At 37.0% G+C, this 22,375-nt stretch overlaps 1 protein-coding gene across 1 annotated transcript in view; it reads right to left on the bottom strand.

Moving 5' to 3' along the window:
* Window positions 1-22,375, bottom strand: part of LOC136884959 (intermembrane lipid transfer protein VPS13A) — a 263,969-nt gene that overhangs the window by 13,407 nt on the left and 228,187 nt on the right. Inside the window, exons 59-62 of the mRNA XM_068230153.1 lie at window positions 21,088-21,208; window positions 16,808-16,822; window positions 2,413-2,536; window positions 96-162 (exon numbers count right to left, since the gene is read on the bottom strand). Of these exons, the coding sequence (XP_068086254.1) occupies window positions 96-162; window positions 2,413-2,536; window positions 16,808-16,822; window positions 21,088-21,208 (327 nt within the window). The remainder of the gene's footprint in view (window positions 1-95; window positions 163-2,412; window positions 2,537-16,807; window positions 16,823-21,087; window positions 21,209-22,375) is intronic.

Here is a 22,375-nt window from a genome sequence, read left to right as displayed (position 1 = left end):
TATGATAATACTGTAAATGGAGACTAGGATAATGAAAAAAACCAAAGACAAATAGGCAAATAAATTCAGTCTTACCTAATTAAATTCAGTCTTACCTGATAGGGATCTATGAAACGGGGTAGTCGAACTCGCATGACGATATCTTCTCCCATTTCAGCTGCCCTAGAAAATGGAGTAGAGTGGGTGTTAGGTTTACTGAGTCAAGTAAAACAGAGAAGTCTGTGAATACTTTCATACCAAAGAATTCAAATACACTGGCTGGAAAAAAGGCCAAATATACGTTAAATCTAATAAATTACCTTTATTCCTTACTGTAAGCCCCAAGATTAAAGGAGAAATTGAGAAAGTGTAAGGTTACTGTCCGACGCCATAACACTTTCAAACTTTGCAGGCCTCTTTAGTCTTTTTACTTTTGCAATGGTTGTTAACGTTGGCCAATGTCCATGATCCTTGGCAGAAGCAATGGATAATGGCTCCTGGACAATTACTTTAGATTATAAAAGTAAATATACTTCTAGGGGTGGGTGAGTTGGACCCTGGTAGGCATAATGAACACATCTCTCCTCCAGAATCATTTCTAGGTAAGAGTAGCAGCACTGAAACTAACATATTACATTATGTTATATTTCTACCAATAATAATAATAATAATAATAATAATAATAATAATAATAATAATAATAATAATAATAATAATAATAATAATTGTACCGGGTGGTACACCTCCACGCCGCTAATTCAAACTTTGCGCCAGTTGAAACTCCTCTACTGGAGGAAGTCTGAACCTTATCTACTGTGTTAATTCTCAAGTTTCTCAGAAGATGTCCCTACTTGTAAATTTTGAAGTTTCTGAACTGGGTCGTTTTTGATGTATTTTTGTTTTGCCTGTAGTAAGAAGTGTGGACATTCTCTTCCAGATGGCACTACTGAAGGACTACAATTATGCACCCTAGTGCGAAGTGAAAGAACTGTGTTTTTGGAGAAATTTTGAATTCATAAGTTTGTTCTTTGTTAAATTTCTTTCAGTTATTGTTTAAGTTGGCAATATTAACCCTTTCTTTCCGCCAGTTATGAATTCGACCAATAAGGAATTTCTGTAATTAATTTTCCACCAATAATGTGTTTCTTCTTCATCTAGTGTAGGGGTTTTCGTTGTTAGCCAATAAAATGATTGTGAGCGGGTGTTCTCATTCCTGAAACGCCTCGAACTTTCCACGAGGGTATATAAACTGCTGATTTTCGGGTCTCCGGGCCACTTCAGTAACATCTATCAGTGTGTAAAGTACGTAGCAGGGGGCGGGAAGCGCCTCTTTCTTCGGGCAGCAGTTCAACCACCAGGTAATGGCCGTTTAATAACTTCTTTTCTTGCTAGCTCAGCAGTTTAACTCTCGGGGCAGGTCCGAAGCCTTTTTACCATGTAACTTTCCCCTAAAATGTAAAGACACTTGGTATCAATTCTATCTTTTTAAACTACATATTGAGATAGAGAGTGCTTAACCCTCTCGAGCTCCCACTCATATTGCGTTGAGGTGAACTTATTTTCACAACCGTTTCTTCCTTAATGTAATGTAAATTGTCTCCTTCTATAAGTCACCTCTTTAGTATGGGATTAGCCCTTGCATTAGAGGCCTAGCGCCAAGTAGGTTTTAAATAAAGTGTATTAGGAGTGCAAGAACGCCTCCTCTCAAGTTGGTATTTTAGAGGCCATGTAATTGACCTGTTTCTTTTCTTAATAGGCCTCAGTTGGTTGGGTATTTTTACCCCTGTTTTCATGTACTTGGAGGACAGCTTGAAAGTAGAGTTTGGTGTGGCCTTTGATAGGCTTGAACTTAAGAGCGAGTCGCTCTTTCTTAAAATTTGTTTCTGCGTGCCTCGAGGAGGCTTTACTGTGTAATTGGGAGCAAGAGCTCCTGGGCATGATTGGGGTCTTCTGCCTCTTTGTTGAATCTTGTATATAGTAAAGTTGGGCTCATTGCTCAAGAATTATGTGTCTGGCTCTTGGAGCCCAAATCCTGTAACACTGTAATTGTACATTTTCGATTGGTTGCTTGCTACTCTGTACCTGCCACTCTTGTTATTTCTTGATTTTGCAAAGAAAATATAACCTTGTTAAATTAACTTTAATTTCGTATTTTGAGACCTGTTCACCCCAGCACCTTCTTTCACCTCTGCACATCCACAATACTCCGTAATAATAATAATAATAATAATAATAATAATAATAATAATAATAATAATAATAATAATAATAATAATAATAATAATAATAATAATAATAATAATAATAATAATAATAACACCTCTGTGTGGTCCCAATCAAAAGTATGAGTAATGAAACTAAAGTTAGCATACAGTGTACTGCTCAAGAAAGGTCTTCTCTGGTATTAGGAAATTGAGTGGTCAGAAATGTTACCTTCTTATCCCATCAAAGGCCATCGCTATGCTGTCGAGAACTCCACCAGTGGGTTTAGTGATGAGACCTAGTAGTCCTTTTCCAACTCCTTTGAAGAACCCTTCGACACCCTCTTGGTGAGCTCCTGAATGAAAAAAGGGCAGAGAATTACAAATATTCTGCTCTCTTCCAAAATTGTATATAAACATTAAAAATACGCATTCATTTTCATTGGACACTCTTACGTCTTTCCCCATTGAGTCAGCTTGCCTCTGTGAACAAAGCATGCATAAAGACCGGTTCTGCTTCCTCATTTTTTTTTTTACCATAATAAACTTAAATTTAGAGTCCATTATCTCATATTAACTTGCGAGGGGTCACGTCAAAATTGATCCGTGATGAGTCGCCCATGGTTGATTTGACCAGGGAATATAAAATCCCAGTTTTGTAGCAAAACACATAGCATTATTAATGAAAAAAATATCTATGAACAAAATACCAATTTTCTTGCAAAACACATTGTATTGTTAAGTAAAAATATACCCATAAAACAAAATACACAGCAAAATACATATTATTAAAGAAAAGCAAATTCATAAAACAAAATACCAAATGAAGAGAAATATGTCCATGAAACTCACAAAACACTTCTATACCAACAACAAATAAGCAGACAACGAATGTCAGGAGTCACGCACGGTGTAAAGGACCGGGTAATAAGGCAATACCTGAAGTCATGCACGGTGGAAAGGACTGGGCTTACAGAGAAAGCTTTCCAAGCGAAAATAAACATGTGTAGTGGACTAGTCCCTCGAAAGTTACACGAAAGGAGGAAGCTTTACACTGTGAAACTGTATAAATGTTACTCCAGCAACGAGAACAAGTCAAATGTCCATAACATAGACAATCATCAACTGCAGAAAATTGTCAATATAGTTTACGAAGTTTTAACGACAATCATACAATTTAAGCAACATGAATCAATACAATTAGCCAGATCTCAAAAGTTTTTTAAATTTTTTTATTTTTTATTTATTTTTTATTTTTTAAACAATTTAAAAGATGTTCACCCGATGAGTTTTGTCAATAAAATGTTAGACTTAGATAGATTTTAGACAAAAAGTTTTAACTTAAAGACATAATTTTATTGTTATATGACTTGTAATATATTATAAGATTTGTCAATTAGTTTTATAGGAATAATCTTAATCCAAAAAGAGTTGTTTCATGATCTTATACAACCTTAAGCGAATAATAGTTGGCTGATGATGCTCACGAAAAAGGAGCGAAACATGTACCATATAAACATCTTAATAAATATGTAAGTTTGTACTACGTTTTTATTGTATTGAATAGGTGGTAATTAACAAAATTATAAGAATTTGTATCACAAGTAGATCTTCAATATGGACAAAGAAGATGAAATTTATAACCTGCACTGTGAAACTATTTCGAAAGAATAAAAAATGTATGTGCCCGGTCTAAAAGACTGTGACGTGACCCCTCGCGGGTTAAAACCTCTGGATGTCTCATCCTCTATAGTCAAGCTAACCGGTCTTTTTGGCAGCCTATACTTTTGCAATGTACAGTGTCATCACGTAAACTGTAACATGTGTACATCTTCAAAGATGTTCAAGTATCGTACACAAAATGGGTTGAAAGTCAATCATGACAAATGTAAAAGAATATACTTTTAAAAACAAAAAGAAAATATATCATTTCAGTACAAATTTAGTAATTACAACATTCTATCTCATTTCACAAATGAACCATCTTGGGGTTTCATCCAGTTATAACCTGTCATTTAATGAGCAAATTGGGCATATTTATAAGAAATCATTACAAGGACTGGGTTGCATTACTAGATTACAGATAATTTTCCAACTTAACTACCTGCCACTTACTGTATGTATCTGTAGTACATCCCATACTTGAATACCATACATCCGTATGGCACACTTCTATCGAACAGTCATTAAATCTGCAGAGTCTATCACAATGCTGCGAATTTCCGGAAACACTTTTAATTTTTAAATTGTTCTAGTCTTGGTGAATTGCTCACAACTCCTAGAAAAAAATAAACTTCCACATTCCCAGACAGGCACATGAGATTTAGTCATACCAAAAAATCAAACCCCATGGCACAACAACCCCGAAGGGCCATGGTCTACCAGGCGACCACTGCTCAGCCTGAAGGCCTGCAGATTACGAGGTGTCATGTGGTTGGCATGACAAATCCTCTTGGCCATTATTCTTGGCTTTCTAGACTGGGGCGCTATCTCACCATCAGATTGCTCCTCAGTTGTAACACGTAGGCTGAGTGGAAGTCAAACAAGCCCTCAGATCCAGGTAAAAATCTCTGACCTGGCAGGGAATCAATCCTGGGGCCTCCAGGTAAGAGGCAGGCACGCTCCCACTACACCGCGGGGCTGGCATGATTTAATCATACACCATCAGAATGTTCCTGGCAGGGTAGGAGAGGTGGTGGTATATAATCTCTGATCACCAGATTATGTACTAAAAGCCTAGGTATAATTCCCAACCTCTCACAGTGTTCATATGGAGTGAGGGCATGTGATGCTGTTTCACCTGACAGATGGATATATTAAGCTTTGGTGCTATTCGACAGGAGTAGACTACACTGAATCAATAAAAGTAAACTTCCACCTGTTTGATACTAGATTAGTTTTAAGTTACTCACCTGGCATGGCATTACATGGTCCACGAAAAGCCCAGTGTATCTGTATAATGTCCTGTCTATTATTGAATGTCAACCTTAAAGATGAGGTCAGTGCAAACATCAAAACTCGCACATAAACATGCAACAATACCAATGCAAGACTATTGCAATGCCAAAACCTTAACACGAGATTTGTGCAATTCCATAAATAGGTACAGGAAGCAGATGCAACATGATATAATAATCCTTTGTCATGCAGAATACAGAACAAACAAGGTATTTCTACTGTATAGGTCATTTGTCACAATGTACAGGAAATAAGATTGACAGACAATATCTACTTCATGAAGCTACCACGGTTTGTTAAAACACCGTCAAGTTTTTTCCCAGGTTGGACTGTGTTGTCATTTTCTGTACCTTACGTAGAGGAGGTTGCAGACATTTTGAATAAATTACAGCAGTGATTCCTAAATTTTTTGATTACGGATCCCTTAGGACATGAAGAAATTCACAGATCCTTAAATGAATCCTATTATAAATAAGTCTCTGAATTTATGTTATGTGAGCATTGTGTATTTAACATCGTCAGTAGGTCTTGCACATTAATTACCATGCATAGCTGTGAGTTCATAAATAAATGGTGGTATTTATAACCTGCATGTACTTTTTGAGTAATTACATGAACCACTCTTTCTCTGTTTTTCATAGTTTCCCCTCTTAGGATACATTTTACAGCCCGTCTCCACTCGATCTTAGGCATCTCAGAATTACTTTCCCCCTGTGGTTGGAGGTGGTAGAATAACACCTACGGTATCCCCTGCCTGTCGTAAGAGACAACTAAAAGCGGCCCCAGGGGCTCTCAACTTGGGAGTGTGGGTTGATGACCACGGGGCCCTTAGTTGTGTCCTAGCATTGCTTCCACTTACTTGTGCCAGGCTCCTCACTTTAATCTATCCTGTCCAACTTCCCTTAGTCAACCTTTGTTCTTTTATGACCCCAATGGTATCAGAGCAATCGAGGGCTAGGGAGTCTTTCATTTTCACGCCCTTCATGGCCCTTGTCTACCTTTGGCCGATACCTTCATTTTTCGAAATGTCGGATCCCTTTCATTTTTTCTCTCATATTAGTGTTATATAGAGGATGGTTGCCCAGTTGTACTTCCTCTTAAAACAATAATCACCACCACCACCACCATCAGAATACAGATATCTGATAAGGGTGATAAAGGGATCATGAATACCCATTTCTGTCAGCATATACCACATTTCTTTCCATCGAGCACAATCAAATGCCTTATTTTAGTCCAGAAAACATAGCACTAAAGGGATGTTGAATTTTCTACATTTCTCAGTTATCTGACATTGAGAATGTGCTCATGTATTCCTTTATTCTTTACAAATTGAGCTTCATCTTTCCTTTTTTTTTTTTTTTTTTTTAAAATGTCGCACCAGTGCAGATAGGTCTTATGGCGATGATGGGATAGGAAAGGGCTAGGAGTGGGAACGAAATGACTGTTCCTTAGTTATTAAGATACAGCCTGATATGAAAATGGGAAACCACAGAAAACCATCTTCAGGGCTGCCAACATTATCTCCCAAATGCAAGTTGATAGCTACGTGACCCAAACCACAGTGTTGCTTGCTCTGGTGGTATTGCTTTATCTAAGTAGGCTGCCTCTGTGGATCAGTGAGAGAGTGTCGGCGTCTGGATCCCAACCCGGCAGAGGTAGTCAGATTTTTTAAAGGCAGAAAAAAAAGGCCATTTGACACTCTATGTTGTACAATGTCTTCTTCTCGTACCATATCCTCATTAGATGTCTGCTGTCATCAGGGCGATCTGTTTCGGAAAAGACTGGGGGTACTGAGTCCATATCGTTCTCGTAGATTTCGTAGCCAAGATATTCTCCTTCTTCCCCTACTTCTCCTTCCTTCAATTTTACCTTGTAAGATAAGCTGAAGTAGTGTACATTTATAATTTCGAATATGGCCAAACTACTCAAGTTTCTTCTTTCTGATGTTGTTTATGACCTCTAGCCCTTAGTTCAGGCATTGGAGTACTTCACTGTTATGTATTCTGTCAACTCATGATATTTTGTACAATTCCAGCAGCATGTAAAATATCTCTGGAGACACATTTGGTGTTTACCCGACAAAATTAACTAAAAACTTGCCATCTAGCAGGCCTAGAGTTAAACGGAACGTTGAAGCTGATGAGCAGACAGCCAGATGGTATCTAATTAAAATGTATGCACATAGTAGCTGAGACCAGATGATTATTATTTTAATGTAATGCCCGATTATTTTTGGGAAAAGGTATTATCACTGATGTAGTCTAGTCTTTTATCCGTGTTCCATTGGTCCAAATGCTGTTACATATTTTGTGTATGATCTCCAGTGGCTTTGAGCATCTCTGCAGTAATCATATCAGGTCCAGGTGCTTGTCCTTCAGGTGAGCCATAGCTCTTCTTTTAAGATGTTAGATTTCTTCTCTTCTGGAATAATCACACAACCGAGTTTCCCATTGCCATCCATGTACAGCTTGCTGCAGTACCTTCTCCATCGATCAGCAACTGTATTGGTAAACAGTGTTCCAGTTTTGTCCTATGACCCATATTCTTGGTTAAAGGACCTAGTAAGTTTCTTTATTTCATTAAACATACATCTAGTCTCACTGCAGTCCTGGAATTTCTCACCTGTCTCATGTTTCATTGATATAATTCTGTGGCTTAATACAAGAACAACAAATGTCAAAAAACCACAATTGTGGGAATCGAACATTGAAATTGAACGAAAACTGACCATAATTCTGATAATAATTTTTTCTGGAATTTTATATTTCACAGTAAAAATTATGATTATACATGCTACTGATTGAACAATCTTTTCAGTTTATAGCACTTTTTTGAATTAGAATTTTTACTGACATTGGTTGTTTTTGGATTTAATTAATTAAGTAATGTTTAGACATTGGTTGTTTTTCAGAAAATTACTAAAATATCCCCAATTACATTGTTTTAGACATTACAATACTAGTATAATTAAAGTAAATAAAGTTTTTGCATTTTCAGATGTTCACTTCTATACAATATATTGATTTAGAGAAAAATCTGCAGTGTCTCCTGGGCAGTCTGGCAACATATTATGGTGAAAGGGCCTACTCCATGGATGTACAAAGGGCCTTAATGACTGTAGGTCTCTGACTTTTTCTGCTGGCAGTAGTATACACTAGGTGTGTTGTGAATTAGTTGCATGTCATGATTTACAGAATGTCTGCCTCTTCTGCCTCACTCTGACAGTTGCACTCAAACCAGCAAGCTCGTTTCACATTGCGCAAGGTTCATTTTGGTTCCTATTGAATTGGGATTGCTCCTTTTCATCACAGCAAGATTCAATTCACCTCAAGATATACCCTACAACTCTAATAATACTCAATCTTCACTGTGGACTTTTCGAACTACAATTCCCTCTGCGCTAATGTTGATTCACACCTTCTAGAACATAATAGAAACTGGATTTTGTTTATAGTCTGACTTAACCAATTTTAAATGTGCAACTTCGTCAACTAGAGCTGTTTTATTCTGTTTCAAGATAATAGTTGACTACTAATGTAATTTTAAAGATATCATTGTCACTGTTTATATAATTTTGTCACATTCAACTGTTCATATATACCATTTTATGTATATCATTTCAGATCATTTCATCTTTCATCTCACTGAATCACTCTGTTTTAGAAATATAGTTTACATTTGTCTTGGCTAGGCTAATGATGATCCTTGTAGGACCGAAACTAGTACCTGATAATATTGTAATGTTATTGTAAACATTGCATGATTGATATGTATTGAGAAGGTGGAAATAACAAGATTTAGCATTTACTTTACGTGTACTCTTAACTCAATACGGAACCAACTATGAAGTTAAATTGTCTCCTGTTCACGAGGAAAAAAAAAGTTGCCATGACTTATGACTCGACCCTTGTATCAATAAAAAGTGTGAACTCTTTTTGTAATAAATTATTAAAATTGATTGCAGATACTCTTATTTATGTCAAAAAGAATAATATTTTGAATGGAAGGCTGGGTAGGTGGGGCAGAGGTAAAAACATCTACACCAGGTCTTCACCCCAAGGGTCTGCACGCTCTAAATTCAGCTCTGACAACCAGAACCTTATACCAAGAAAAAGAAAGACTCGTTATTCCTGGTCTTTGTATAAATAAAACTTATAACCAGTACATTGTGAACATTGACACAGATTACAGCAAGAGGAGTACTTCAGTTACAATATAAATCACAAATTCACTTACCCTCTGAAGAAAGTTGTATTGATATGATTTAGTGAGACATAAAAATAAAAAGAAGAACATGCACAAAGTACAAGATGCAGCTTCATGCAATTATGTCTTAGTGAAAAATGAAAGTAATTAAGAATATATACAACTATTTTTACTTCAACCTTGCAGATATATGAATATGCAGATTTATTGGAAAATGAACTATAATTCTGTTTACAAAAGAATTAAGAAAATTTCTTTATAATTATGTTAAATATTTTTTTTTTAATGACACATGAGGTTAGAAGATGTATTTTAATTCCTACAGCCTAGGTTTAAATCTTGTTTTTATCTAGACTAAGTTGTGACAGAGTAAAATATGAAATGCATACACTGAATGATCACTTAACTACCATAACTCCCATGAACAGGGAATACAAACACAGTACGTAGGTGCCAAAAGCATAGAAAAGTGACACCATCTTCATTGGGCTGAAACCTTAATTAGGGGGTGAAATGCTAACCGTGGAAGTCTCATGCATGTTTTTGAACTAAATAACTTCAGTTTTTGTAAGAAAAAACATTGTTTAATGTCTCCCAGCCAATCATGAAGAAAATACAGTGAATTTTCCCAGATATGATATTGATTTGTACCACCAAAATTTGTATGTACGCACAAAATGGAAACACAGACAGGATGCCATTTGCATAGCAAAATAAAAGGTGTTATAAAAAAAAACAAAGTGGTGACAATGTGAAATGGTTGTTAAATGGCACACTAAGACCATATAAATTTGAGTTGCTGTAGACATGTATACAACACCTTTTTTTGTTATACTAATTTTATTATTTAATTTTCATTCCTTTCTAGGCTGAAGATATCCCCAACAGAAACGAAACATGTACCTATTACGTTGCTTTAAGAAAAAAATATTGATCACTTCAGAAAGAATTTTGACAATCACAATTACCAGATGCGAACAAGAAATAATATTTTTATCGAGCACAAGACATGTAGACTCTGCTGGAATCAGATTGTATAATAAGCTTCCAAATAAGATTAAAGATATTAGCCCCATCAGTTCATTTGCCAGAGCTTTAAAAAGTTTCCTGCGTAGTAGCTGCTTCTATAGCACAGAACAATACATGATGAAGTGCTAGTAATGATGCTATTACTTATTAACTTGTAAATGTTCTTAATATCTAGTATATAGCCTTAAAAATATGTTAGTGTCAAATTGATTATGTATGTATTTATTAACACCACACTCATAGATTTTTATTTTTATTTTGTCTTCTAAATATTGGTTATTAATATTATTTATTATTTAAAAATCAACATGTGCTGTCCTAACATTGTTTTATTTGGTGTTTCTGTTTTTTCTTTTTCTTTTTCTTCTTTTTCAAAATGTTCATTATTCTGCATATATTATTGTCAGTATTAAGAAATCACTCGACAACTCCCATAGTGTTGGCATATTTCAAAATATATAATTGTACAGTTTATAGAAGCTAAATAAATGAATGAATGAATGAATGAATGAATGAATGAATAAAAACTTTTGTAAGTATTGTAGAGGTGGGAATTTTAATGTTAATATCTTCAAACTGTTCAAAGTTATAATATGGGCTAAACATGTTGCATGTTACTTGTAAGGATGCCACTTGAGTATAGGCTATGAAACTTATGACAGGAGGAATTTTTCTTCTTTTTTTACTGCTTTCCCCACACAATGTTGCAAATGGAGACTCTTTTATGGCCAGATGCAAATCCCACTACTACATGGTTCTGTGGTGGTTGTTTGTGAGTATATGAAGAGGAGAGTATGGGAAAAACATAACAACCCTGTCTCCAAGCCAGACGAATTAACCATACGCAGCTAAAATCCCTAACCCGGCTGGGAAAGGAACCCAGGACCTTTTGTAATGATAATGATGCAATAAATTTCTTTAAAGTTTTATAATTTATTATGCTGTAGAGTTCATGGTTTTCAGTATGAATATTTGATAAACCTACACAAAAAGACAAAAACATTTTTTTTCCCCCTCCAAAATTTCCTATCCTAAAATTAGAGTGTAGGGGTTATTCGATGGCAGGGATTGTAAGTGTGTATATATATATATGGTAATTAAGTAGGTACAGTAGTTTTAATTAAGTGATCATTCAGTGCATCTTGAAGGTTACAGTTACAGAAAGTTTGCATTGAAGTTAATTTAAGCTTCGTTTTGACCCAACCTTTTCTACAATGTTAGTAGTTAAGAACTGAAGTTAATGAAATATGACTCTCTTTCCTGTTTTATGTACATGGGCTATCAAATATTTTTGTACAGGTCCCTTCAATTGGTCTACACATAGCATGGATGCCAACTGCTATGGCTCAAGATGAGTGCACTATCTGATCAAAACTATCCGGACATCTACTTGAAACTGTCGTCTAAGTGTTCCTTGAATATACTGTATTGTAGTCGACATTATTACAAGGTAGGCACACCACTCTTGGCCATTATTACAGCTTGAAGCCTGTGGGGGAGATGGCCCATTCTTCCAACAGTACTGTAGCAAGAGTGGGTTAGTTTGAGATTGGAGCAAAGTTACCCTTCTAGTTCATCCCAGAGGTGTTCGACACGACTAAAGTCGGGGCTCTGGACTGGACTGTCTATTTCTGGAACATTACTGTGCACAAAGCACTCACGAACAGAGCGTGCTTTATAGCAGAGAGCATTATTATGCTGAAACATTTGTTTCTATTGTAGACAACATGCAAACTGTCCTTATCTCTTTTAGTCTTCAACATGTTCTATACTATTACGAGAGGACCAAGTCTTTCCATGAAAAACACCCCCATGCTGTCATCCCACCCCCACGAAATTTTACTGTGGGCACTGTAGAGCCTGGCACTCACCACACCGAAACCCTCCCAACTGACTACCACATGGTATAGTGTAATTCATAGGGACCTGTGTTTTACGTTTTATGTTTTGGTGGAAATCAGGGTTATTTTTTAAGAATCTCGCATTTTTTAAAGAATTTTGTGTTATTTTTAATAATTTTATTATCATTTTTGGTATTTTAAAGGCATAATACTAGCTATAACAGAACACAGAGTGAAAATAAGACTGTTACAGACCAGCTTCTTAAGCAGAATGACATACGCGCATGATGAAGAAGTTAGTAAAATAACCACCTAATCGATACTTTATTATTGCCTCAGGCAAAATTGAATATAAATTAGCACTTACAGGACATGTTTCGACCACTTAGTGGTCCTCTTCAGCTGTATAAATAAAGAATTGAGAAGAAGAAGCATTAGGACAATAAGCACAAATAATAAAAGTACTTTGGAGACTCCTTTGTTAAAAAATGGAGGTCATCAGAACAAGACATCTTGCCTCTTGGTCTTGTTTGGAAAAGATGTTTATTCTGCGCTGTCTATAGGGTTTGTCTTTGAGCGCGACCTGGTGAAGTAACGATGTGACACAGTCTGACAGTTCATGTAAAGCTCTGGAGAGAAGGAAAGTAGAGTTTTGTCGTCATCTAAAATATCATGTGAGGGAGGAGGGAGATTGGGCTGTGCTTCTGCGATGTCGTGTTTGATTATATCTCTTGTCCGTCTTGTCTGTTTTAAGTCTATCCATTCCAAGTATTTACTAATGTTCTCGTATAAGATGTTTTTTGTTTGTTGTTTTCGTTAAGATTCTCTTCACCGTTTTCTAATTTATCAAGAATGATGTGGATGTTTTCAAGGTTGTTCATTAGATTTCCTTTATTTATCATACAGATAATTTGAAGGTCCTGTCTGATATTGGTGAAAAAAAAAGAAAAAAAGTACAAAAGATTCTCTGCCATGGGATCCCATATGAAAGAGTCCAACCACAAATTCACCAATATCAGACAGGACCTTCAAATTATCTGTATGATAAATAAAGGAAATCAAATAAACAACCTTGAAAACATCCACATCGTGTTCTTGATAAATTAGAAAACGGTGAAGAGAATCTTAACGAAAACAACAAAGAAAAAAACATCTTATACAAGAACATTAGTAAATACTTGGAATGGGTAGACTTAAAACAGGCAAGACGGACAAGAGATATAATCAAACATGACATTGCAGAAGCACAGCCCAAGCTCCTTCCTCCCTCACATGATATTTTAGATGACGACAAAACTCTACTTCCCTTCTCTCCAGAGCTTTACATGAACTGTCAGACTGTGTCACATCGTTACTTCACCAGGTCGCGCTCAAAGACAGACCCTCTAGACAGCGCAGAATAAACATCTTTTCCAAACAAGAACGAGAGGCAAGATGTCTTGTTCTGATGACCTCCATTTTTTAACAAAGGAGTCTCCAAAGAAATTTTATTATTTGTGCTTATTGTCCTAATATTTTTTCCTCTCAATTCTTTCTTTATACAGCTGAAGAGGACCACTAAGTGGTCAAAACATGTCCTGTAAGTGCTAATTTATATTCAATTTTGCCTGAGGCAATAATAAAGTATCGATTAGGTGGTTATTTTACTAACTTCTTGATTATATTCATTGATGCGGTCATGAAATGGACAACTTACAATACGCGCATGAGTCGAGTTGAGTGAGTGAAAGAACAAGTTGACCTTGTAAGACTGGTTATTATTTTTTTTTACTTTACGTTGCACCAACACAGATAGATCTTATAGAGACGATGGGATAGGAAAGGCCTAGGAATTGGAAGGAAGCGACCATGGCCTTAATTAAGGTACAGCCCCAACATTTGACTGAAAATAGAAAACTACAGAAAAACCATCTTCAGGGCTTCCGAAAGTGGGGTTTGAACCCACTATCTCCCAGATGCAAGCTCACAGCTGCGCGCCCCTAACCGCACGGCCAACTCGCCCGGTTTGTAAGACTGTGATGGACATGATGGTTTATTTTGGTGGTGAAAAAACTGTTATATGAAGGCAAACACCATGAATTTGCATTATTATGCACATAAAATTGATGAAGTTGACATATTCATGTTATTATCTCATTTCGTTTTATTTTGCAAAATAAAGCTGCCTAATTTTTTAGTTGTTAACAACGTCAAGTATAGGTAACTGTTTTTCAAGCATTTTAGGGAATAGTTTTTAAAAGTCGGTGTTATCACAAATGCAAAGAATGCAGGTCCCTATTAATTCATCGTTCCAAATTACACGTCTCCAGTCATTCACGCATTACTAAACTGTATGGTTGAACACAGTGCTGCAGCAGGTCTGCGTTTAAACATGAAAAAGACCAAAGTAATGGACATAAGCAAACATGTCATTCAACCAGCTAACTTGACAGCAGCTGACACATCACTGGAGCAAGTCCAGCACTTTAAGTATCTCGGCATCGTACTTGATCACAGCTGGAACAATGCTGTTGAAATTAGGTCCAGGATTGAACAGGCAAGGACTCCATTGAAAAGAAACAGGGACTTTAAAGTCAATCTCAGTCTCCCTTTAATTCAGTGTTATGTATTTTCTGTCTTATTTTATGGTGCCGAGACTTGGACCCTAATAGAGAAAACTTTTATCTTTAAAGATGTGCTGCTACCGACGCCTGTTCAGAATATCAGAATACGTAACACTGAAGTACTCCAATGCCTCAACAAAGAGCTACAGGCCATACACAACATCAAAAAGAAGAAACTTGAATACTTCGGCCATTATCATTTGAAATGATAAATATAGACTCCTTCTGCTTATCTCACAAGGTAAAATTGACGGAAGCAGAAGTAGGGGAAAAAGAACCAGATCGACCTGATGACAGCCGACATCCAGTGAGAACATGGAAGAAGAAGAAGACATTCATGGCCCAATGGCTGTACTACTTACAGTACCGAATGCGGCACTGAGCACTCTCTACTAAAATGGACTGATGCTGAGCCTTGACTCCCAGTCCTTGTATCTTCCGGCATACAGTCATGGGGATAGCTGCACAGTTAGTGGCACTGTGGAATTCACGAGTGATGGTATCACACAATGCACCTTCCTCAATACTCGACGGTTCCTGTCGGACAAAACACATGGCCTACCTGACAATGGTTCTGTTGCAGTTGAGTCTTTTCATTTTCATTTCACAACCTCATCCTCAACAGTCAATTTGAGCAACTTCAGAAGGATGGAAATAACCCTGACTGATAGCTTACTGAGGTAGCAACCAATAACCATTCCACGTTCGAAAGTCACTAAGCTCCCTTTGCTGCGTCCATTCTGCAGGTATCTCATAGCACTGAACACCACCGAGCCCTCAGCTGCCCTTTTATATCAGCAGCATTGGTCTTACAAGGAGAGGCCAGACCCTGTATCTAACTGATTTCAATGAGCTTCAATGTACCAGTGGGATGGACACTCAACAGTAACTCGTGTATAAGGGTTTAGGTCAATATGCTTTTGTTTTTGAAAGAAATGAAGTCAAATGTCATGATGGACCAAGTGGAGGTGACAGAACACTGAACATTTTACTTAAACATATCATGTCTGCAACCTCATAATTTCTGAAAAATTGATGGATCTCTTATTCCAATGTAATGCATATATACTTGGAGAGTTACACCGCAATTAACCAGAGTGTTGGCTGAGTGGTCACCGTACTTGTCTGCAAGCTTCGAAGAAGTGAATTCGAGTCTCGTCTTATGCAAAATAAATTAATATTTGAGGGAATGTGAAGATAAAAAAACAAGCAAAAATATTTCATTACACTATTTTCTACCTGAAATCAATATTCACACAGTTACAGCTGGATCTCCCCCTATGTTAATTTGAGGTAGAAAATAAAGTTCACTGCAGTTTTCCTAATATTTTAATTCGCATTTTTATCTTCACGTTCCCTCAAATACTAATTTATTTTGCACAAGAAATGTAGCTGCGACGAGACTCAAATTCACACCTTCGAAGCTTGCAGACAAGTACGGTGACCACTCAACCACCACTCCGGTTAATTGCAGCGTAACTGTTCAAGTATACAAGCGTTGCATTGAAATTGGAGATTCATAAATTTTTCGGAAATTGTGAAGTTGCGGACTTGACATGTTTAAGTAAAATGTGTTCGCCTTTTAGTGTTCTGTCACCTCCAGTTGGTCCAAAGTGGATCCTGCGTTATGACATTTGACCTCATTGTTTTTGAAAACGGAAGCGTATTGACCTTATCCCTATACACGAGTTACTGTTGAATGTCCCTCCACCAATGGCACATTGAAGCTCATTGAAATCGGTTGGACGCAGGGTCTGGCCTCTCCTTGTTAGTCACATCTGGGCTCTAATATACCTGTACATAGGGGTCCCGGTTACTTTTGATCACATAGTGCTGCTAGTTATGTAACTGTAGTGTCATTAGCCCTGACTTGCCTGACAAAAGTTCATGCCAAAGTTAATGTTTTTAAAGCTAATAGAGTAAGAAGATGTGACAAGTTCTAATTTCTAAGCCTATTAGAGAAGAGTTGGTGTTTATAGACTCCTACCTGTCGGTTCTCTTTCTATAATGTTGTAGTGTGGGAGAAGGAAGAAAGAACAGGAGGAGCACAGCATTAGTACATCACATTCCTCTAAACAGAACATTCCACACCAAACATACATTTAGTTTAGGTTCAAGAAAACATTATTCATCCAAAAATAGTCATTAATTTACCATAATTTTAACAGAAACATAAAAGCCCAAGGGAAGTAAGATGAGCCCCACACTTACAAACCCATGAGACCCATACAAATTAATCGGAACATGACAACATACACATTTGTTGTTTATGATACAAAGCTTACTGACAACACGACTGGTAACAGAGGATTCCAAGTCACCATAGGAAACAATATTAGCAGCCAGAAGTTCCTCCAAAATGGCTCACCTCAAGGATCAGTATTAGCTCCTCTGCTATTTAGCCTCTACATTGATGATATGCCAGAAACAGCCTGCAAGAAATTTGGCTTTGCTGACGACTGGGCCATAGCAACAAGGCACACTCTGTTTGACCAAGTATTGACAACTGATCTGTCTGTACTAGCAGAATACTTCCGGAAATAGAGACTCAGACTTCATGCGGCTAAAACTGAAGTGTCTTGTTTCATTTTAATGATAGAGAATCCAATAGAACACTGGAAATGTATATGGATGGTACACGCCTTATCCACAATAAAGAATCGCCATTTTTGGGTGTCACACTAGATAGAACTCTGTCTTAAAAATCACACCTCACAAAAACTGCCGCTAAACTGAGAACAAGAAATAATACCATTCAAAAACTTCGCGGAACCATGTGGGGATCATCTGCGATAACTCTGCAGACTTCTGCACTGAGCCTTGCGGAATATTGTGTACCAGTATGATTGAACAGTACCATGTAAAAAAACGTTGATGTCCAACTTAATAATACTACATTATGTATATTATTTCAGGAACAATCAGGTCTACACCCACCATCTGCCTGCCCTAAGTCACATACCAACTTCAAATCTTCACAGGTAAAAAGCATTGATTAGGGAATACAATAAGATCTCAGCAAACCCTGGACTACCTCTGCATTCTGATATTCCAGACCTCAGAATCAACAGACTTCATTCAAGACATCCTTCTCTCAAACTTGGAAATAATCCCACTAGATTTAACATCATTGTTTCCTGGAGAAGAGAATAGCTTCAAAATACTCCAGAAACATGTCAGCTGTTACCTTGCATTTCTGAGACGGTCCCTGGGTTTGATCTACCTCACAAAGTATGGACAACACTCATTTCGGTTGAGAACAGCGCATGGAAGCTGTGGAGACTCATTCTTCATGTGGGGAGTGCAATCCTCACCCATATGTGAATGCGGCGCACCACATCAGACAATTCAACATATTAGGGAAGACTGTAGAAATAGAGCTTATGGAGGGGAGTACTTTATGTCATTTTAAATGATGTCCTCAAGTCAATTGTAACTCATCACAAGTAATAGCAGTATTAATTAGGTTGACCATACTTAACATTTTATTTTGGAACTGTTAACTGTCAATATGGATCACAAAATGAAATTTGCAACAATAACCCACGGGAACCCATGAAATCTGACCACAGGAAAGTGACCTTCTATTCTGAAAATAACATTACTTTTCGATGAATAATTTTTCTATCACCTGATATTTTTTATAACAATTATTAAAATGAACATCAATTATTTCTTTAATACATGTAGCATATTATTAATTATAATTTTTTACACATTTCAATGAAGTTATGTTGGGACAGACAGAGAGATCAAACAGAAAGTTCATTGTAAATTATAAAGAACAGTATCAATGCATTTAATGATATGTATACATAAGGTGTTCTTCCTGATATCCGCTAGATACTGAATGGATTGGCAATTATTAGTGAAAATAGGTCGTTGTATCCCTTGACTTGGCTTTGATCCTGAGAAGGAGACTGCATGCCTTCAACATCACTACTGTGCGGGACAGGGGAGGGAGAAGAGTGCTGTTAAAGCATTCATTTCTGAATTGCTGCCAACCAAAGAGAGTGAAACAAATGGGGATCGTATTGGTCTAAACATCAGATACTTCATATGTGCATGTTTACTTTAAACAGATACATTAAGAGAGAGAGAGAAAAAGAAAGAAACAGAGGCAAATTTAAAGAAGTGCAGTGCTGTAGATACTTGTGACTTGTGGTTGCCTTGCATGCACTTTGCAGTCCTGAGAAACGTTTACAGGAACCTAACAAAAATGTACACGGCTATAATGTTTTACTGGTATTTCTCTTGTCAAATATCAAATCACTAAATATACTAACAGATTAGATATACATAAAGCAAATTAAATATGGGGAAACTTCTAGTGATGAAATGGCGTACGGCTTTTAATGCCGGAAGTGCCTAAGGACAAGTTTGGCCCGCCAGATGGAGCTCTTTTGATTTGACACCCGTAAGCGATCTACACTTATTAAAGAAACTATATAAAACAGTTTATCTTGGGTCCACCTTGTCAATACACTTTTAATGATTGAAAATTATTTATTCTACCATACATGTTTGAGGGACAATTCATCAATGAAGTCAAATCAAAGATTCTTTGATAAGCTTAAATACAATAGATATTTGATTTGATCCTGTATTGACTTGTCTAAATCTATAAAAGAAACTATTTAAAATAGTTTACTGGATCCACCTTGTTAATACACGATCAACACGTGGTGATGAGGATAAAATGGTGATGAAGACAACACACACACCCAGGCCCCGTGCCAGCCGAATAAACCAATTATGGTTAAAAGTCCCAACCCTGCCGGAAATCGAACCCGGGACCCCTGTGACCGAAGGCCAGCACGCTAACCATTTAGCCATGGAGCCGGGCTTCTGCTACATGATGTCATATTGGATACTTTGTTTATGAATATTAAGCATTTGTTCCATCATGACAATTATCCTTTCTTGAATTTAGCAGGTATGTTGTTTATATCTTTTTACTGAATATCCAAGATGTTAAAATTACTTTAATTAGCCAGTCATGGAAAATCAATTAAATAACTAACCTACAATAGCACCGATAAATGGTCTGGGGAACGAACAGCAAAGAAGTACAAGAACAACTTGATGCATTGACAAAAAAAATTGAAAAGTATGGTATGAAGATCAATGCAGAGAAAAGCACAACCATGGTGATATCAAGAGGAGAAAGACATTGTGAAAATTGGTGGTCAAAGCCTTGAAATTATTGACAGTTTCAAATACCTAGGGAGTGAATTAATGCAGAATACAAGGCTGTAAGAAACCTTGTCCAGAATAAGAAAAAGTCTAGAGAGAATGTTTAAAATATATTATGCACCCATATTGACCTACTATGCGGCTGAGACTTGGACAGTGACGAGTAGGGAAGAGAGGGAGCCAGTGAAATGAAATACCTAAGAAGTACGATAGGAAAGACAGATTGAGAAACAAAGATATGAGAAAGGAGGTCGGAAAGGAAAACCTAAATGATAGAATTGAGAGGAGTAAACTAAGGCGGTTTAGACATGTAAAGAAGAGAGCTATAAATAAGATTTGGAAGATTTATGAGAGAGTAATATTATGAAACATCCGTGGACCGCATAAAAAGAGCATGACAAATGCGATAGTGTTAAAACTGTGAGCACATTAACAAGGCTCTCCTGTAGTATGTGTCAAAGAGATGTTAAGTACAGAACAAAAATGACCAACGGGACCCTATATGGTAGTTGGATCGAACCATCTGGATGGCCAGGAACTATAAATTCTCGTCACTTAACAAAATATTGATGGAATCCTTGGTTATGTACATTTTTGAGGACCCTTAACAGTTTCTAACGAAACCAAACCAAATGGTGCAACAGCCCCGAAGGACCATGGCTTACTAAGCAACTTCTGCTCAACTGGAAGGCCTGCAAATTACAAGGTGTTATGTAGTTGGCACTATGAATCCTCTCAGCCAATATTTTTGGCTTTCTAAACTGAAGCTGCCATCTCACCATCAGATAGCTCCTCAATTGAAATCACATAGGCTGAACAGACGTCGAACTAGCCATCCGATCCAGGTTTAAGAATCTTATTTTGAAATACCTGTCTTGTCTTATAATGTATACAAAAAAGAGTTATATCATTAACAAATACTGTTTTTTATAATTTATAATGAGCCATTTTAAAGGAACAAGATTACAGGTTCTTTATTGTGATGAGAATATTGTGGTGCTTGGCCTTAGTTAAAACATCCATGGGACTACCATTTAACTACTTTCTTAGGTATAAGGTAAAAGGACTTACCAACAATGGGCTTCATGATCACCCCAGACAAGCCAAGGACAACTCCCATGACAAAAGTTCTCCCAGCAAGGAGAACTGTTTCTGGGAGATCACTGCTCTGTTGAAGAACGAATCTTCTTCTCTGTAAAACAGAGAAGTACTGGTAGTAGAAACACACAAATTGGGGTTCCACAGGGGAATGGCTTGGTTTAAGTCTATTTCTTACTGAAACTTACAAATTGTAAATAAAAGAAGAAGAAAGTTATATTAATCGATATTGACCAATTAATCTTAACAGAGTTAAACAGTTAAAACTACCAGTTTCTATTTTGTAGTATTTACTTCAACATATCTATATACCAGTACATAAAATAAGAGTTTTTTTTTGCTAGTTGCTTTACGTCGCACCGACACAGATAGGTCTTATGGCGACGATGGGACACGAAAGGGCTAGGAGTGGGTAGGAAGCGGCTGTGGCCTTAATTAAGGTACAGCCCCAGCATTTGCCTGGTGTGAAAATGGGAAACCATGGAAAACCATTTTCAGGGCTGCCGACAGTGGGATTCGAACCTACTATCTCCCGAATACTGGATACTGGCCGCACTTAAGCGACTGCAGCTATCAAGCTCGGTAAATAAGAGTTTTGTCTGTACATTGTTCAGGATTTGAAAAGAATGGTATTTCTGTATTGGTCATGTCCATAGTAACAAGGAAATGCACTTTTTACTTTTCCGTAATTTCTGTCTGTCTGTCTGTCTGTCTGTCTGCCTGTCTGTCTGTCTGTCTGTCTGTCTGTCTGTCTGTCTGTCTGTCTGTCTGTCTGTCTGTCTGTATGTATGTATGTATAGGCATCACGAGAAAACAGCTGAAGAGAATTTAATGAAAATCAGTATGTGAAGTCAGGGGATGAGTCACTACAAAGGCTATAAATAATTTTATTCATGCTGAGTGAAATGGTAGTTTAGGGGAGGGCCTGTAATTTAGTTCTCAAATATTTATATTGTACCAGGCGGTACACCTCCGCGACGCGAGTTCAAATCTTGTGCCAATTGAAACTCCTCTACAGGAGAAACTCTGAACAAGAAAATCTGTATTAACTCAACGGTTATTCAGAAGATGTCACTACTATAAATTTTGTAATTTTGAAGTGTTCTGAACTGTGTCTATTTCGATTTGTGTTTGTTTGCTCAGTATCAAGAAGTTTGGACATTCTCTAACAGATGTCTCTACCAAAAACTATGATAACGCACTCTGGTGCAATGGAATGAACTCCCTTGCAGAAATTTTGTATGCTTAAGTTTTGCCTCTA

This window comes from Anabrus simplex, chromosome 13 (assembly GCF_040414725.1).
Source record: "Anabrus simplex isolate iqAnaSimp1 chromosome 13, ASM4041472v1, whole genome shotgun sequence".
NCBI classification, from domain to species: domain Eukaryota; kingdom Metazoa; phylum Arthropoda; class Insecta; order Orthoptera; family Tettigoniidae; genus Anabrus; species Anabrus simplex.
This window is presented reverse-complemented; position numbering and strand designations above follow the sequence as displayed.